The sequence below is a fragment of the Cricetulus griseus genome, chromosome 2, assembly GCF_003668045.3.
Source record: "Cricetulus griseus strain 17A/GY chromosome 2, alternate assembly CriGri-PICRH-1.0, whole genome shotgun sequence".
Classification (NCBI taxonomy): domain Eukaryota; kingdom Metazoa; phylum Chordata; class Mammalia; order Rodentia; family Cricetidae; genus Cricetulus; species Cricetulus griseus.
The window spans coordinates 313,661,161-313,678,482 of record NC_048595.1 but is presented as its reverse complement, the minus strand read 5'-3'; the positions used below and the strand labels follow the sequence as shown (position 1 = coordinate 313,678,482).

At 40.1% G+C, this 17,322-nt stretch overlaps 1 protein-coding gene across 1 annotated transcript in view; it reads right to left on the bottom strand.

Moving 5' to 3' along the window:
• Window positions 1–10,596, bottom strand: part of Wdr41 (WD repeat domain 41) — a 46,581-nt gene extending 35,985 nt beyond the window's left edge. The window contains exons 1-2 of the mRNA XM_027401708.2: window positions 10,362–10,596; window positions 8,083–8,198 (exon numbers count right to left, since the gene is read on the bottom strand). Of these exons, the coding sequence (XP_027257509.1) occupies window positions 8,083–8,198; window positions 10,362–10,412 (167 nt within the window). The 5' untranslated portion in view covers window positions 10,413–10,596. The remainder of the gene's footprint in view (window positions 1–8,082; window positions 8,199–10,361) is intronic.
• Between the last annotated feature and the right edge of the window lie 6,726 nt (window positions 10,597–17,322).

Genomic DNA, 17,322 nt, shown 5'->3' with positions numbered 1-17,322 from the left:
GGAGTAGCACCCCCTGCCCCCGCCATACCACTTTGGTATCCAAAGCCCCTAAAGGCGCTGCCTGTGGAGCATTTACTTTCCCAGTGTTTTCATGTACTTAGTGGTCACATTCCCCTCGCTGTCTCCCATTGCTTTTAAGTTTATTATTTTTAAAAGCAAGACTCAGATAAGGTCCACATATTACAATTGTTGCACAGACTTCTAAAGCTTCTTTTATTCTATTTATTTGTTCTCTATATGTTTTTCTTTGCGATGTGTACTGAAAAAAAGTCTTCAGTTTTGTGTTCTTAGTCTAAATTTTCCTGGCTACATTCTTGTGTTGTCATTTAACATGTGCCTCTATCCCATATTTTCAGTAGATTAACATATATAAATCTACAGATGTCACTAGATTCCAATTGGACCATTTAGTAAGGTCCCCTCATAGGCGCTCTGTATACTCCATCATGAAAACTACGTGTGTATGTTTTCAAAAAAAGGAAGCCCTTTTGTGTGTGATGTAAACAACCATCAATAATCATTAGATAAATTATTTTATTTGAGGAGGATCGTAGTATGTAATCCCCAACTATACCTAACGTAATTATTTACAGCAGAAGGTAACTGGAAAGAAACAAACAAGCATCTACCCACCCATCCTTCTAAAAAGGACACAGTCCATCCATGTGGAGGGCTGGAGATGAACTGGTGCTGACAAAGCCTACACATGCAGACTTCATTCACTAGCTCTACCCAACCATTAGTTCCCCAAAGTATCTGTCTTCTGAGGATTCACCACAAGGTACTCACAGTCCTATTCCTTTGCCTTGCCACTCTCAACACACTGATTGCTCTCATCTTAAAATGCTAAATAAGCCCAAGATTTAACCACAATTGAGTTACTCATCATTAAAAATTTGCTGTTCTCTCAGTAAGATGTTACATTAGGGGTGCTAGAGACATGGCTGAGCAGTTAAGGACACTGACTGCTCTTGCAGAGGACCAGCATTCGATTCCCATAGCCCACAGAGTGGCTCACAATTGTCTGTAATTCAATTCTAGGAAATATGATGACCTCTTCAGCCTCTGTGGTACCCAGCATGCAAGGAGTGCAAAGACCATGCCAGCCAAATACCCATATACATACAAAATAAACCTGAGGTGCTCTTACGCCCCACTACCACCACACACATGGTGCTATATTAACACAAGTTTCTATCACTGCTTTGAGTTTATCAATTGCTGAGAACTCTGGTGTGTGGACATAATGTACACATTACATGTCTATTTCTCTTGTTAGTTTAACTTATGAAGCTTCCACCAGTAAGCCTACGATGGACACATAAAAAGCTTTCTTTTCATCCCCTGTATCTCAGAGGTTACAAAACCATGATGCTCAATGCTAAAGATTTTTCCCCTCCCAAAATATTACTGATACTGATGCTAAGATGATTTAAATAAGAAAAGCTGCTGTACAAGTTTGCAGTCCCATCAGCAGTGGAGGAGTATTCCCCTTGCTCCACATCCTCTCCAGAATAAGGTGTAAGATGGTATCTCAGAGTTGTTTTGATGTGCATTTCCCTGATGGCTAAGGATGTTGAGCATTCCTTAAGTGTCTTTCTATCTCAAGACGAAGAAATACCACTTTGGGGCATATACCCAAAGGATGCTCTCTCACACCACAAGGATACTTACTCAACTATGTTCATAGCAGCATTATTCCTAACAGCCTGAATCTAGAAACAACTTAGATGCCCCTCAACTGAAGAATGGATAAGGAAAATATGGTACATTTATGCAATGGAGTACTTACTTAGTCAGCAGTTAAAAACAATCACATCTTGAAATTTTCAGGCAAATGAACAGAACTAGAAAAAGCCATCCTGAGTAAGGTAACTCAGACCCAGAAAGACAAATATAATATGCACTCACTCATAAGTGGATATTAGACATAAAGCAAAGGACAACCAGCCTATAAACCAGAAGCTCAGAGAACCTAGGTACCAAAGAGGTCCCTAAGAGAGATATATATGGATCCAATTAAGAAGGGGAAAAAGACAAGATCTCCCGAGTATATTGGGAGCATGGGGCAGGGGAAAGGAGAGAGAAAGAGGGAGAAGAGAGGAGGGGATGGGAGGAGGGAAAAATGTATAGCTCAACAATTTAAAAAAAAATCCACATAAAGATGGGAAATACCAAAAAAAAAAAAAGAAGAAGAAGAAAAAAGAAGAAAAGAAATCTAGGTCTTGATTTGGGTCTTTTATCAATTTTCAAAATGATGTTCATTCTTAGCATTCTCCTACAGTGAGCAGTAAGTTCTCTTTTTTAAGTTCATTATGAACACGTAGGATTTAGACATGTATGCAATGCTGCAACTCACTGCAGTTATTTCCTCATCCACACCCAAACTGTCATACAAATTTATGAACTCGAGTTTGAAGACATTAAGGCAGTGACTTTCAAATAAGTAAGGGTTTTTAGCTGAGGAAGAGTACTTTGACCTGGAGAGTATACAACTTTATTGCTAAAAGATTATTTAAAGGTGAAATGTGATTACACAAATTCTGTTTATTCACAAATTTAATGATGCTACCACATCAAGCAGCTACGATGTTCCTACTCCTGTCACCCACTCAAACCTTGCTAACTTAGCTAACTGAGCAAAATGTAGCCATACTTCTAAAATACAGTCAGAAGGCTAAAACTGCAACAAGAAAAAAGGAGAGGATGGTGAGACACATGCAAATAACATGAACATATTTTGAGTCACTCAACTAAAATACACCCTAAAACAACAAGCAGATTTACAAGTCATTTGAGAATCTTGGACCAGAACAAAGTGGGTTTTGTCTTACTGGCATTAAACCGGCTTTAGCAAAATCTACTATATTACAATTAGTCAGAATGCCAGACTGGAAGGCATACACTGTAACAACTTGCTACAAAGTCTGTGAATAACAGTTTGGCTACTGAAACTTGTGATAAAAAAAAGGGTTCTGTTTATAGCTTTTTCCAGGTACAGCTCTTTCAAAAGCTGCCCAAAGGCCCACATGACTGTGTTTATGTAATTTAAAAATTAAATTGCCTAACATACAATATTGGAAGTCTATCAGGTCCAAATAAGCACCTTTCAGACGTCATGAGGGGACTAGCTGGTCAGCTGTGAGAAACATGTTGTCCAGCTGCCTTCAGCTGTGGACTTCAGGTCCATTTCAAACTCAAACTGGACTGGCTCCAAGTCTCTGAGTACTAAACAAGACGTTAGAATTAGGGTCCTGCTCTACTTAGATAGATTTCAGCAAAAGACCATCGAGGGAAGTGACACAAATCCTCACTGTTTCCATCTAGAGAACACACCCAACCCCAAGGGGCAATCCTTCCTCCAGACGCCCTATGGGGCAGAACCAGGTCTCAGCATCCCCCATCCAATCCTGTCCTTTTTTCTCTCTAATAATGCAAACACTTAGCATATTATAGTGTTTCTGTGGCAACCCAAGAATTCAAAACAGCCTGTCTCTTTAATTTTACTGCACTGTCTATTATTTTTCAGTACAATTTTAAAAATTGTTTTTCTGAGACAGGGTGTTATTCTGCTATAGCCTAGAGCTCAGTATATAGTCTGGGCTGGCTTCAAAATTTCCAATCCCCCTGCCTTGGCCTCTCTAATGTAAGAATTACAGGCACGTGTCACTTTCCTTAGCTCTCTGAGCCATTTTGATTACTGATTTCTGTTTTCTGAATGTAGTAAATGAGAAGGGATATTAACTTTAAAATACCTTTTTAACGGGAGAGCCCACTTTTTGTTCTCAGTGGGTTGCCAAACAATACTGTCTTAAAAATTCTGCCCCACCAGTTCCCGAAAAGCACCTTTTCCTGCAGTCTGGTGCTTCATGGGTCATCAGATTCTTTTCCAGTCATGATCACTATCCTACATAACCTTGTCTGTTTCCTGGAGGAGTGAGGAAGGGTCAAATGAGAGGCAGAGCAAGCCGGTCTTAGAGTGTGCCATGAACTCGGTTTAGTGCGGTGTGTCAGCACTACAGCACTAAACAGCACTGCATGCAATTTCAGCATAGTCCATGTTCTGGAAGATTCCTGCTGAGGCTTAGCCTTCTGAAGAAGATCTCCCAATCAATATGACCCTCACTTCATGTTCAAAAAATACCAAAGAGGAGAAGAAAAGGCAGCTGTCTGTTAGGTGATATACAGGATTTATCTGGTATCTTCAAAAACCAATCGAGAAAATTTTCCACTCACTGATTTTAGGTGAGCCACCAAGAAAACAAGAAAATCCTTCTGCAAAATTTTCAATCAGATGATATTATCTAAAGACCTGAAGCGTGAAACCTGGATTACAATAGCTGACCAACCAGAATGTAACACCTACAAAAACTACAAATAAACAAATAAAAAGTATAACACAGACAATTTGTTTTTAAAAAGTAGGTATTTTCTGGAATTTGACAGTGTATTAATAATTTGCTAAAACAAAGATAATTCCAACTGAACTATTAGAAACGAAAATATCCCATCAATAGGCACAAACATTACTTATTAATTTTTTTAAAGCACCATGGGGGCTGGACACATGGCTCAGCAGGTACAATGTTGTCTGGAATGTATGAACCCTCCAATCTCCAATACAGGGATGAGGGGAAGGGCTCCACACTTTAACAGTAAAGTCACTGAGATCTAATTATTTTCCTAATATTATAATGAATAGGTTTTTCATATATTTGTTATATCTTTACTTTTGAGAAATTTTTTGCTACAGAATAAAATTTTTAAAGAACATAGAAATTCAATGTTTTACAGGTCTGCAACTGAGCTTTTTTTAACTATATGTAAATTTTGATACATTAATGACTTGATCAGAAACAATTCCAAGTGATTTGTGAAGATCTGTGACCACTGTATTGCTAAAGGCAAAAGGCAAGCCATTCTGGACACTGAAAATTACTGTGGCACATAGCAAACAAGGCCATAATTTACTCCCTGCTCCTACAGTCACCACCTACAATAGGACCTAGTTGTCCACACATGGAGAATTTATTCACCTAAGTGGACCAGTGTCACCTCTTATGTTACCTGGTCAATGGAACAGCAGCAACTGTGGCATAATCAGAGACACAAAAGTGTCCGCTCTGGGACTTGTCCTGTCAGTGTCACAAGTCCACATCACTCAGTTAAAAGCACAACATGGAAGGAGAAGGCTACCATCCTGCCACCCAATCTTACCTCAGTCAGTCTACTAGCTGACCACAGACACGGGCAGACCAGATTCAATTCTCAAATGAAAAGATTGGCCAGGTGAGTCAAGTCAAAACTCTCATCCGATGGAATAAAAAGCTAAGGCAGAGTACGTGATGGCTGCTTTGTTTCACACCAGCAAGTGTGGGTCAGCACTTGAGCAATCTCTGATACACTCAGCTACAGATTTTGCTGTTTAGAGACTGGTCCTATCTAACTAGCTGAATATTCATGAGTGTCACTGTGAAGAAACATACTATCTGTCAGCACTCCCTTCCTAACCCCTCCCCCACAACTCAGCCCTGTTTTCAGATTCTTCTAACTGTGTAATAACAACCCAAAGGACACACCATAAAGGACATTCTACAGTCCGTATCAAGCTTAAAGATTAGCTCCTGAGAGTATGCTTTATATTTACTAGTCTTGCAAACAAAATGATTCTAGAACTCCTTAAGGCCTGTGTAATAGAAGCTAGAAGTTATTATCTGGATGTTTTTAACCCAGCAACTTACTAGGATAAAACCTTCAGTTATCCAAAAATTCCACCTTTGCAGAAATGCTATTTCCTACAGAAATGATTGTTTAAACAGGTAAATATTATACTTCCAAAACTGTAGTGAAAAAAATATTAACCAAAGACTCAAGCAGGTTATGTTGTACTTCCATGCTGTGCCTTGGTTGTCTTCCAGCACAATAAGAAAACAATGCAATCTGGCTAGTAACATGCATAAGAGGCAAAGCTTTTCAAGCAATGATCGAGATGCACTGCACAAGTATTTTGTTGGTCTTGGCCCTCAGTTCCTAGAAGCAGGCCTCTAAATCCCTGAAATTTCCTTAGTGATAGAAGTGGCTTCAATATTCATGTTAATGGATGATGTAGTGTAGACTCTTAAATATTGTGGCAGGGGATGGGTGGGTTATGCTGAAGAGATGGGCTGTGAGAAGTCTTGGGCTTTTTGTAATACCACAGGAGAGCAGACCAACTTTCTGACTTCCAAGGGAAGGACCAGAAGTGCTGTGATTAGGAAGAACTCGCTGCACAAACATACCTATGAAGTGACACCCCACTCAAAACCTGCAAGCCCAGGGTTCCAGTGGGCCCCCATCTTGGCAGTACACACAATATAGCAGGAAGGCAGCAAGTCCTGAGGACCTGGAGGTTCTGCATTTGAGACTCAAACTCCCTCCGTGCAATCTACCCAGCAGTTCTTAATTTCTAATTTATAACAAAACTGTAACCATTAGCATAATTCTTTGCTGAGTCCTTCCAACGAATTTTCAAACCGGAGGAAGCAGTTGGGATTTGTAGCTGGCTGGTCAGAAGTACAGATGATATGGAGGCACAGATGGCGGCTGGTGTTTGAGGTGAGGGGAATGCTGGGAAGAACTCTATCTCTGAAATTGGCCTCTTGTCACTTGTGTCACAATTAAACTACACATAATAAAAAATTTGAAAAGACAGTCAATAGATAGCAGTAGGAGGGTTACAGTAATCACAGCTGCAGTCACTCAGGAGCTCAAAGAAAAAAAGCAGTGAAGTCACAGCGGGACAGCAGGGACAGCAGAGCCAGGGAAGGTTAGAGTGGGCTGCAGGACCAGGTGCTGAATAAGCTGGGGAGTCGTCCACTCATTCAACAGCTATATTAATAATAATAATAATAAATAAGAGCAAAGTCCTCACTCTCATGGCACTTCCAAATCAGGTTCAGAAAGGACACCATCAGTGATGCAACTGCAGCTAAACAGGCTTAGTGATAAGCTAAGTACTCGGCCCTCAGACCTGAACACCTTTGTCTCCACTTGCAAACACGGCAGACAACAACATGCAGGCTACTCAGGAATCAGAGAATGGTGTATAGTTTTAAAGAGGTTCATCAATGACAGAAAGTCAAGTTAAAACCTTACTTTACCTTCCACTAAACCAGCATATGTAGCAGGCTTTCTTTTGGGCCACCAATCCACTCCAAAATCATGACACAACACTATTTAGTGATGAATGATTGGCCTTACCTTATGCTTTAGCTCTTATAACTTAATTTAACCTTCATCTACATTTTGCCTTGGGGCTTTTTACCTTTCTTCACTCTGTATGTCCTACTCTGTGTCTGTCTGTCTGGCAACTGCCTGGCTGGCTGCCCCTGTTGTCTCCCTTTTTCTCCCTCCTCTCTTCTCTCCTCTCCATCAAACCTAGATTTCTTCTCCTGTTTATTCTCTCTGCTTACCAGCCCCACCTATCCCTTTACTGACTATTAGCTATTAGCCATTCTGCTTTTTATTAGGCCCATCAGGTGTCTTAGGCAGGCAAGGCAAAACAAAATTAAACAAATGCAGCATGAACAAAAGCAATACATCTTTACATAGTTAAAGTAATATTCCACCACATAAATGAATGTAACACATCTTTGCCTAGATAAAGTAATATTCCACAACAAGCATATTCTAGCAGATACCTAATGTTTAAATACCATATTTGTTCCTCAGATTTGACAGCCAGAAAATCAAATTCTTAAAGTCATTTGCTGCTTCTAAACTAGTAAGAATATTTCTAAAACCTCCTGACAATGTTTTCCCAAAACACCAAATAAAAAAGCAAATAAATGTAATCCACAAGTCTGCAGACATGACAAGGTGACACGGGCTTTAAACATATTTTCAACAGAGTTCAAAGTCCATTTCAACTTTTTACCAAATGTTACTACTTTCAGTTGTTTGTGTTCCTTCAGGTGTCATTGGAATCTTGATATTTTGTTTTTTACAAAAGATAAATTAATGTTGAAGTTGTTTTCAACAGAAATACTCTAACACATCTTTCTAATCAGTAGCCACTCGCGCGCACAGGGGTAAGTCTCTTACCTGTTATCATCCAGCTGCACCAGGAACCGGACAATGTCTCGATGGGCTTTCAGGACCAGCAGCTCAGTGTAGGGGTTTTGACTTTGGTCTTCTCCTATTGTCTGCAAAGCAGCTTTCTTTTAACAAAAAAAAAAAAAAAAGCAAAAACAGAAAGACAAAATGACTTTCAACTGCACAGTATTCATGCAAGAACAGAAGATTTTAAAAGCCACAAGGTATTACATGTAATAGTAATACATATGTTCCTATAATATCAGGTGGATCATTTGTGTTCTACATGGAATTATTGCTCTTACCAAAAACTTCATTATTTTCAAGCCACAGTAAACTTGCAAACAGTAAATTTTATTTTGTTGAGTCTCAATAAGCCTGACTTTAAAACTATTGGATCAATCCCGCTCAATTTTTTTAGGAGTGTTTCTCAATCAAAATTTGTTGGAGACCAAGGTGAGAGTTGAGCAGGTAAAGGCACTTGGCAATAAGCCTAAGACCTGAGATCATCACAGACCCTCGTGATGGAAGGAAAGAATGAACTCCTACAAGTTGTCCTCAGTCCTACACACACACACACACACACACACACACACACACAGACAGAGAGAGAGAGAGAGAAGAGAGAGAGGGAGAGAGAGAGAGAGAGAGGGAGGGAGGGAGGGAGGGAGGGAGGGAGAGAGCGGTGTGCTTGCACACACACACACACACACACACACTCACACATACATGCATACAGACACACACAAATACACAGACCCCCCCACACATGCACATACACACACTTTGTTAGACACAAAGTTACAAACCGAATGCATCAAATATGGACTACAGCAGCCTCCTCAAGCACTCAGGAGATGTCTGCTCAATGAACAAGGATAGTAATGAAATAATTCAGACTCCCGAATTCAACTCTGGGCAACCATATTGATAAAGGTAGTTCCAACATGCAGAGTATTATCTGGAAGGCCAATAGCAGACACTGCCCTAAGGACACACACCTTGTAACTTAACTCTACAGGGTAAGTGTTATTGGCCCCATTTCTGGGGTCAAACCCCATATAATTTCACCATAAAAAACTTTGTTCTTAAGCAAGCTTTCTTAAATTTAACACAAGTGACATTTTGGACTAGATTAAGTCTTTGTCACTGAGGCCTCTCCTAGGTGTTAGGGATACTTACCAGCATGCCTGTTTTTCACACACTGCCCCCATCACACCAAACCATGGCCAACAATAGACACTGTACTATCCTCAGGAGACAAGATTACCTCAGGACTAAGAATCAGACTGGAAGGCTGAAGGCAATGTTCTTGCATACATTAGGGAAAATCAGGGGTGCATATTCAGGCAGTTGCACAACCACAGTACTTTTACATGAAAAAAATGTAAGAACCAGCATACATCAATGCTTTTTGAAAAAGTCCACCCATGGTGATGGCTTTGCATTTATCCTGTCTCCCTCCAGCAGATGCTTAATTATGGAAACTGCTTCCTACAAGTGAGAGTTTGCCAGGCATGACAGAACTGGTTAATAAAAATACTATACTAACCAAACAAGCAGGTTAATTCAAATTGTCATATGTATGTTATATGGTTATTCAATAATCCACAATTCTTCCATAACCTGAAGGATTTTAGAATCATATGAAATAAGTGGTTTGGTTTGGTTTGGTTTGGTTATAAATCACAGTGTCAATGGCAAAGCTGAGGGAGTTAAAACTGCCAAGTTGTTCACAATAATCCTAATTGTAAAAATGCTTCCTATGAGAAAGAAAATGCAACACAAATTGTTTCAGGTGGCACATGACACAAATTTCAGATGAGGAGGCAAAATCATTTTACTATTTCAAGTATAAGTGGCAATGAGACCATACACATACTAAATAAACAGAAATCATTTTCTTGACTTGGTTTCTCAAAAAGCAACTAGTGAATTTCACATTCCTTAAGCAAATGCCAGTCGATGTCTCCAAGAGGTATCAGTTCAAATACATCAAGAGAGTCAGTCACCCCTGCCGGTTTGAAGTTAAATCCCACTTCTCTAAACTGAGGGTGGCCCTAAGCAGCCCTACATTCCCCCAGGCTACCTACCCGCTAATGGCCCAGCACACCCTGCCCCGCCCCTCTGCCGGCCCACCACGCCCCTCAGACAGCGCCACCCCGCCCCTCTGCTGGCCCTATCACGCCCCACGACCAGCCCCGCCCCACGACCAGCCCCGCCCCACGGCCTGGCCCCGCCCCACAGCCTGGCCCCGCCCTGCAGCCAGCCCGACCAGTGCAGGTTACCTCGGCCAGGCCCTGCGGCTCGCGGCCTCCCCCGATCAGCCAGCGCAGCATCGCGCCGGAGCTTCCGCGGCCCACGCCGCGAGGGCCGGTGCAGCGCAGTCGCTATTGCTGCCGACCGGTGAGCCAGAGGCGAGGCAGCAAGAAAACAGAAGTCTAATTCGGGAGCCCACACGGAAAGCCGCGGCGGCGGAGGCGGAGGTTCCGTGGCCCCAGTGAGCACGCGCGCGTGGGTGCCGTGCGGTTGGCGCAAGAGCTCAGGTCGTTCGGGCGCCCCCTGGTGGACGTGCACTGAGGCCACCACACTGTAGGCCTGTGCTAGTCCACATCCTGTGTATTTGTGATGCCCTCTGGAATATGCCCTAGGAAACCTCCCAAGATCCAGATCGAGGAGTTGTGCCTGAAATAGACTCCTGCACTAGAACGAATCTAGTGGTGCTCTTGTACACCAAAAAAGCAGCCAACATCGTGTGCTACAGTACAAATATTGTGCCAGTACAGTCTGCATAAATGCTCATAGTAACCCTAACATTTCTCTTTATAGATCAAGAAACTGAAGTGCTTCAAGATTAGGTAATTTGTCCAAAAAAAAAAAAACAGTAAGTGGTCATGATGGATTTAAGAACTAAGGTGTAAACTTTAAAACCTTGTGCTTAGCTATAGCCTATACAACTGTAGCCAAAACAGAAAGCAAAAGCAAAGCAATCCATGTCCCTCCCTCCCTCCCACTTCCTCATCCCCTCCTTCCTGGAGATGCTGCAGCTGGAGCCCAGGGCTTTGCCTATGCTGTTGTAACACTGAGCGGTATTTCTAGCCCCAGATATTCTGTCAACCATTTAATTTTCTTAATAATAGCCAGAGGGCTGTGGCTATACACTGCCTTTGTTATCAAAAATTACCTGGACAGCTTTTGAAAATGTAGGGTTCAGGCTTCCACATCAAACTTAGAAAAGTAATAATATCTGTGGTTAGAACATAAAAATCAAGGTTTGGGAAAGTCCATTGGATGAGTCTCTAGAGTATCGAGGCTTGAAAATTACTGCTCTAATATACATACAAATGTGTTGGTTAAAGTTCTCACATGGGTGTGTATTAGGCTCAAATGAAGCTTCTTGCAGTAAACTTCTGTGAGGAACCTAGGTAAATGTCCCATCTAGTGCACTGATATATAGGATATGAATGTCCTGAGATGCAATAGAGATCACAAAAACTACCGCCTTTAGGGACAAAGCAGAAAAGTCTAGGCAAATAAGACTGGGCTATACACTCCACTTAAATATATTAGATTCCATCAACTGTTCAAGTTGTCAGGGCCCTTCATTTTAAGTGCACTCTGGGAAAAAAAAAAAAACACTCCCAAAGTCTATTGCTTTTCACATCACTGGGACCAAATACCTAACAGAGACAACGTTAGGAGGGAGAAGCTGTTTAGTTTAGTTCATTTCCAACAAGGTAGGAAGAGCAAGATAGACTGTGGCAGTTTACACCAGGACAGACCGGGAAACAGCGCTCAGCTGCCTCTCCTTTTTCCCCACCCACAGAATGGAGACACCCAGGTTGAAGGCAGATTTTTCTCTACAGTTAATTCTCTCTAGAAACATTCTCAAATATGTGCCTAGATGTGTCCCTGTCTCTCTTATGTCATTTAAAATGCATATGACAAGATTAACAGTCACATAAGCCTCAGGCAGAGGTTGTGTTATATTTGCTGTCCAAACAACCCAGTGAAGTGAAAAAGACAGAAGAGAGACTAGTGCCCCCAGGAAAGAAGGAAGCCCAAAAGTGTCAGAACTTTCGTTCTAGAAGAAGTACCTTCAAACGAGGCAGCATGGCTGTTGAGACAGCAGAAATTTATCCTGAGGAGCCACTTTCTTCCAGGGCTTGTCCACCTTCACAATAGCAGAATCCGGGGAACATCCCACCTGCCCTTGAGATCACGGAAGAGGATAAACACTTCTTCCTTGTCTAAGAAAGAATTCTAGGAGAGACAAGCTAAGATGATGTCTGGGAAGCAAGGGGAGTAGCACTCAACAGGGTTTCACCTCTACCTTGGGGACAATTGTGACAGCAGAGACTGTCAGAAGACACTGTCAGGGACTCTAGAGTCTGTTTAAACACCTTTATTTTCCAGGAGAAGAGTGGCTGTTGTACAGGCCTACCATGACGGTTTCAATCCACAGCAGCTGGATACACGGCAGTATCTTTTCTCTACTTTCCATGTTTCCCATTAAGAGGCAGGTGTTTATGGGCTGGGTTATATCAAGGCAACCATGTATATGAGTGCATTTAGGAAGAATTCACCACACATATCCAAGGAAAGCACAATTTAGAAAAGACCCAAGGAAGCCTTAGTCCCTACAGCAGTAATTTCAAACCAAGTTAACAAATTATAAGATTCAAATGTCCAGTTTTCAAGCAATGCTAAGATGCGGAAGCATAAAAAGAAACAGGAAGTCATGGCCTATTAAAAGGAACAAATCTGGGCTGAGTAGAGTTTAGTCAGGAAAGGGCTACTTTGCAAACATGAGGAGACTTGAGTTTGAACCCTGGAACCCATGTTTTGTTTTGTTTTGTTTTGTTTTGTTTTTTTTAAAAAAAAAAAAAGCCAGGTGCAGTAGCATGTGTTGTAATCCCAGCACTTAGGAAGGCAAAGACAAGCAAATGCCTGGGACTCCCTGGTTTAGCCTATGTAGCAAGTTCCAAGCAAGCAAGAGACCCTAGGTTAAGAAAAAATCAAGGTGGATGGCCTGAGGTTGTACTCTGGTCTCCACATGCATGTACACATGAGTAAGTGTGTATAGCCATACCAGAAACACACACACACACACACACACACACACACAAAGTGGGGACAAATTAATCAATAATAACAATCTCTAAAAAAGCCTTTAGCATTAGACTTCAAAACTGTTGGTCTCAAGTGTAGAGAACTAAAGGCATATCAACAGTCTGCCCAAAGAGAACGAGAAAATAATAGAGGATGAGTAGCTCTCATAATGCAATTGCTTAGTGTGGCACTTATGCACATAGAGAGCTGAAAATTTTTAAAAAGAATCAAAGGAAATTCTAGAACAGAAAAAAAGTATATACAAACAAATGAAAAAAATCACTGCAAGGATCCAAGTGGAGTTGAACAGAAAGAAGAATCAGTGAACACAAACTAATGGAAGCTAGAATTGATTAAAATGACTTAATGTCAGGAATGAAAAAAATGAGAAGAGTTCATAGAATTTAAAGGGCTTGTAGAACATCAAGCAAGCCAACATAAGAATCCTAGAATCACCAAAGGACAGGAGAAAAGTGGGCAGTCAGGATATCGGAGCAATAACAGCTTTACTAAACCACAGCAGTTTTGATGTTACTCAGATTTCCATCATGGTTATCAATACTGATAAAATCAGCTAAAAGTAGGAAAGGTTGGTTTTGGTTCTTGGTTTCAGAGGGTTCAGTGCAACTTTGCTTGCACGCATCACTTTGGGTCTGAGGTGAAACTGAGTTTGTGGCAGAAAACAGGTGGGGGAATGGGGATGTGATCTGACCTGTCAGAGTGTGTTTTCAATTCTTCCAACTAGGCACTACCTCCTAAATATTTCATTTTTGTACTTCATCACTGCATCCAGAGATGCTAGAGGTTGGTTAATTCCATCACAGACCAATTCACTTCTTTTGTCAATTTATCCAAAGACAGTAGGAGCAGCCAACTAGCTTCATTTGAGATTCTGCAGACTCTCAAAAGTTTTATAGAGTCACCAGATCTCTTCTTCTCACAATAGGTGCATCAGGGTAATTAAATGCACTTATCTAGATAAGTTTGTGAAATAGTTCACACCATCGGTATGTAGAGCTCTCCAAACTTCTAGGAGGAGGTGTAGTAATGGAAGAGGTGTTAGCAGACTTTTCTTTCCCTCCAACCAGCTGCCAAGAAGTCACACAAAGACTTTTTATTAATTATAAAAGATCGGCTGATAGCTTAGGCTTGTTTCTAAGTAGCTCTCCCACATCCACCCTTCTTCATCCCCACACTCTCTTCCCCACATTTGGCCATTTAGCTCTTTATTAAGCCAATGAGAGCAACATATATTCAAAGTGTTCAAAAAGATCATTTCACAACAGAGAGGCTTCAGTAACTGTAGGTAATGGCAAATTTGGAAAGCCATTACAGATATTTAAAATATTCATTTTTATACTTCTGTTGCTCTAGAACCTCTTCTGGTACCAAAGTCTTATTAGTCAGGGTTTACCAGAACTGATAGAAAGAATATAGGTTTATATGGGATTTATTAGAGTTTTTATAGGTTATGGTCAGGCTATTCCAACAATGGCTGTCTCCTGATGGAAAGCAGGCAAAAGGCAAGTGTTCCCTTCTACCATGTCTTTTATATAAGCTGCACCAAAGGCCCAGATTTAAGGTGGCTCTTCCCACCTCAAAAGATCCAGATTCAGGGTGAGTCTTCCCACTACAAATTATTCAATCAAGAAAAATCCATCATGAGTGTGCAGCCATTTGGGGTTTAATTAATTCTAGATGTATTCAAGTTAACAACTAAGAATGGTCATTACAACAATGTGTGAATCTGATCAAAGACACTAGACAAAAAGAAATCAAATGTATTCAAACTGGAAAGAAGAGAGACCATCATCAAGATCATGTAGCATATGAGCATACATATAGAAAACCCCAAAGAATCTGCAAGTACTAAAACTTAGGAGTTCAGCAAAGTTGCAGAGCCCAAGATTAACACAAAACAGCTGTGCGGCTATAAATCAGCAGCAAACAAGCTCACAAGGAAATTAAGGAAGCAACTCTATTTACAATAACACATTTAGGAATAATTACTTAAGAATTAATTTAATCCAGGATGTAAAATGTGTATATTTAATAGTAGAAAATATTGCTGAGTAGAATTTAAGCAACCTAACAATGTGGAAAGTAATCTCATGTTCACAAAAATGATGCTAAAATATAGCAGTATCACACAAAACAATGAACAATTCTAATACAATTTCAGTGTTTCACAAAAAATGGAAATGATGATCCTCAAATCATATATACAAATTGTAGTAAGTCTCAAGTACCCAGAGAAATCTTGAAAAAAATTGTAAGACTCACACAATTAAAAAATTGACAAAGAACTTACTAGACATTTCCTCAATGAAGAAGCATATGAAAAGAAACTACGCATTAGTCGTGAGAGAAGCCCAAACAAAACCACAGTGGAATACTACTTGTCACACATAATAGGGTGACTATGCTTTAAAAACTGGGAAGTGGTAAGTGTTGGGGATATATGGAGAAGCTGAGATCCTTTTGATTTTCTGGCAGAAATGTAAAATAGAGCAGCCCATATAAAAAATAGTTTGGCAATTCTTCAAAAAGTTAAATACACAACTACCATATGATCCAGCAATCACTCACACACAAAGCAGATAGCTGAGCATCAGTGTTAATAGCATTGTTCACAGCAACCAAAAGGTGGAACACTTCAAATGCCCATCAAAGATGACTGAATAAGTAAATATAGGGTATGCATTTAAGTGAGTATATATTTTGCCATAAAAGGAATGAAATTTTCATATGTGCTACAAAACATGCTTTAAAAATATTATGCTACCTAAACTATGCCAGTCCTATAACAAATACTGTATGATTGCACATGAAATACTTAGTCCAGGTTAATTCATGGGTACAGGAAAAAGGATAGAGGGCTAGGGTTTATGTTTAGAATTATTAAAAGGTTTTGCTTAAAGACACTTCAAAGCCTGCTTCCAACAAGGCCATACCTTCTAGTACTGTTACTCCTTTTGGGGGCCATTTTCTTTCAAATCACCACAATATCCTTATGATTATTATGTGTTTCCATATTAATACAATGCTTGAATATCCTCACAGAAAATATGTTAAGTGAGTTTTCAAAAGATTTTACTTATGGCACACCAGGCTAAGGTATATGCAAGAATGAAACAAAGCAATGGGAACACTAATAATAATGTGCTTATGGCTCAAATTTAAACAATTAAGTGATGCTTGGTTCTATTGACCCCAATGAACACATGGAACATGGCCTTATGACCCCTGAAATATTTGATGTTGGTTTGGAGAATTAAGTACAAATAAAACCTTTATTATAGACTTCTGGGGAAAAAAAGGTTTGCTTATAGACTGTTTCAATGGCTACATAACACTGGCATTTAATACCACTCAACTGTATACCTGTAAGTGGTTTAAATGTTAATATTACATATATAGTTTACTACAATGAAAAAATAGACATACTAATGGAACAGAACACAGGATCCAGAAATAGAATCACACTTACAGATAACTGATATTTTACAAAAGTGGGAAGGCAGTTCAGAGAAAAGATATATTTGTTCTTTTTCAACAAAAACTGCTATAACAATTTGACCACCACATTCAAATAAATGAACTTCAGCCTATATTTCACTCTATATCCAAAATTCAAGCTACATCATTGACACAGTGCAAAACCAAAATCTATAAAACTTCTGGAATAAGGCATGTTGGCCATTTTGTGACTCTGTGTTAGATGAAGATTTCTTAAATATGACCTCTACAGTACAATCCAGAAAAGAAATAAATAATAAGTTATGCTCCCCAGAATTAGCACACGTGTTCTTTTAAAGACATTGATAGGATAAAATAATAAGCCATAGACTATAGAAAATATTTGCAAGTCATATGACTGATAACCGACTTGCATCTAGAATACATTTTTAAAAACTTAATAAGGATCCATTTCTGAGGTTAGCCCAACTATAAAATATTATAGAATCAGTGGTGTTGTTCCCTAAGGACTCTGGAAAAGGTGAACTGGGGGAAACATTGGAATTTGTAACACCATCAAGTCTACATTTTCTTTCCTCTGGGGAGTTCCCAGTCTAAAAAGATTCAGACATTGAAGAGAGCACTGTGGTACAGCAAGATGTAGGAACGGCTTCTTGT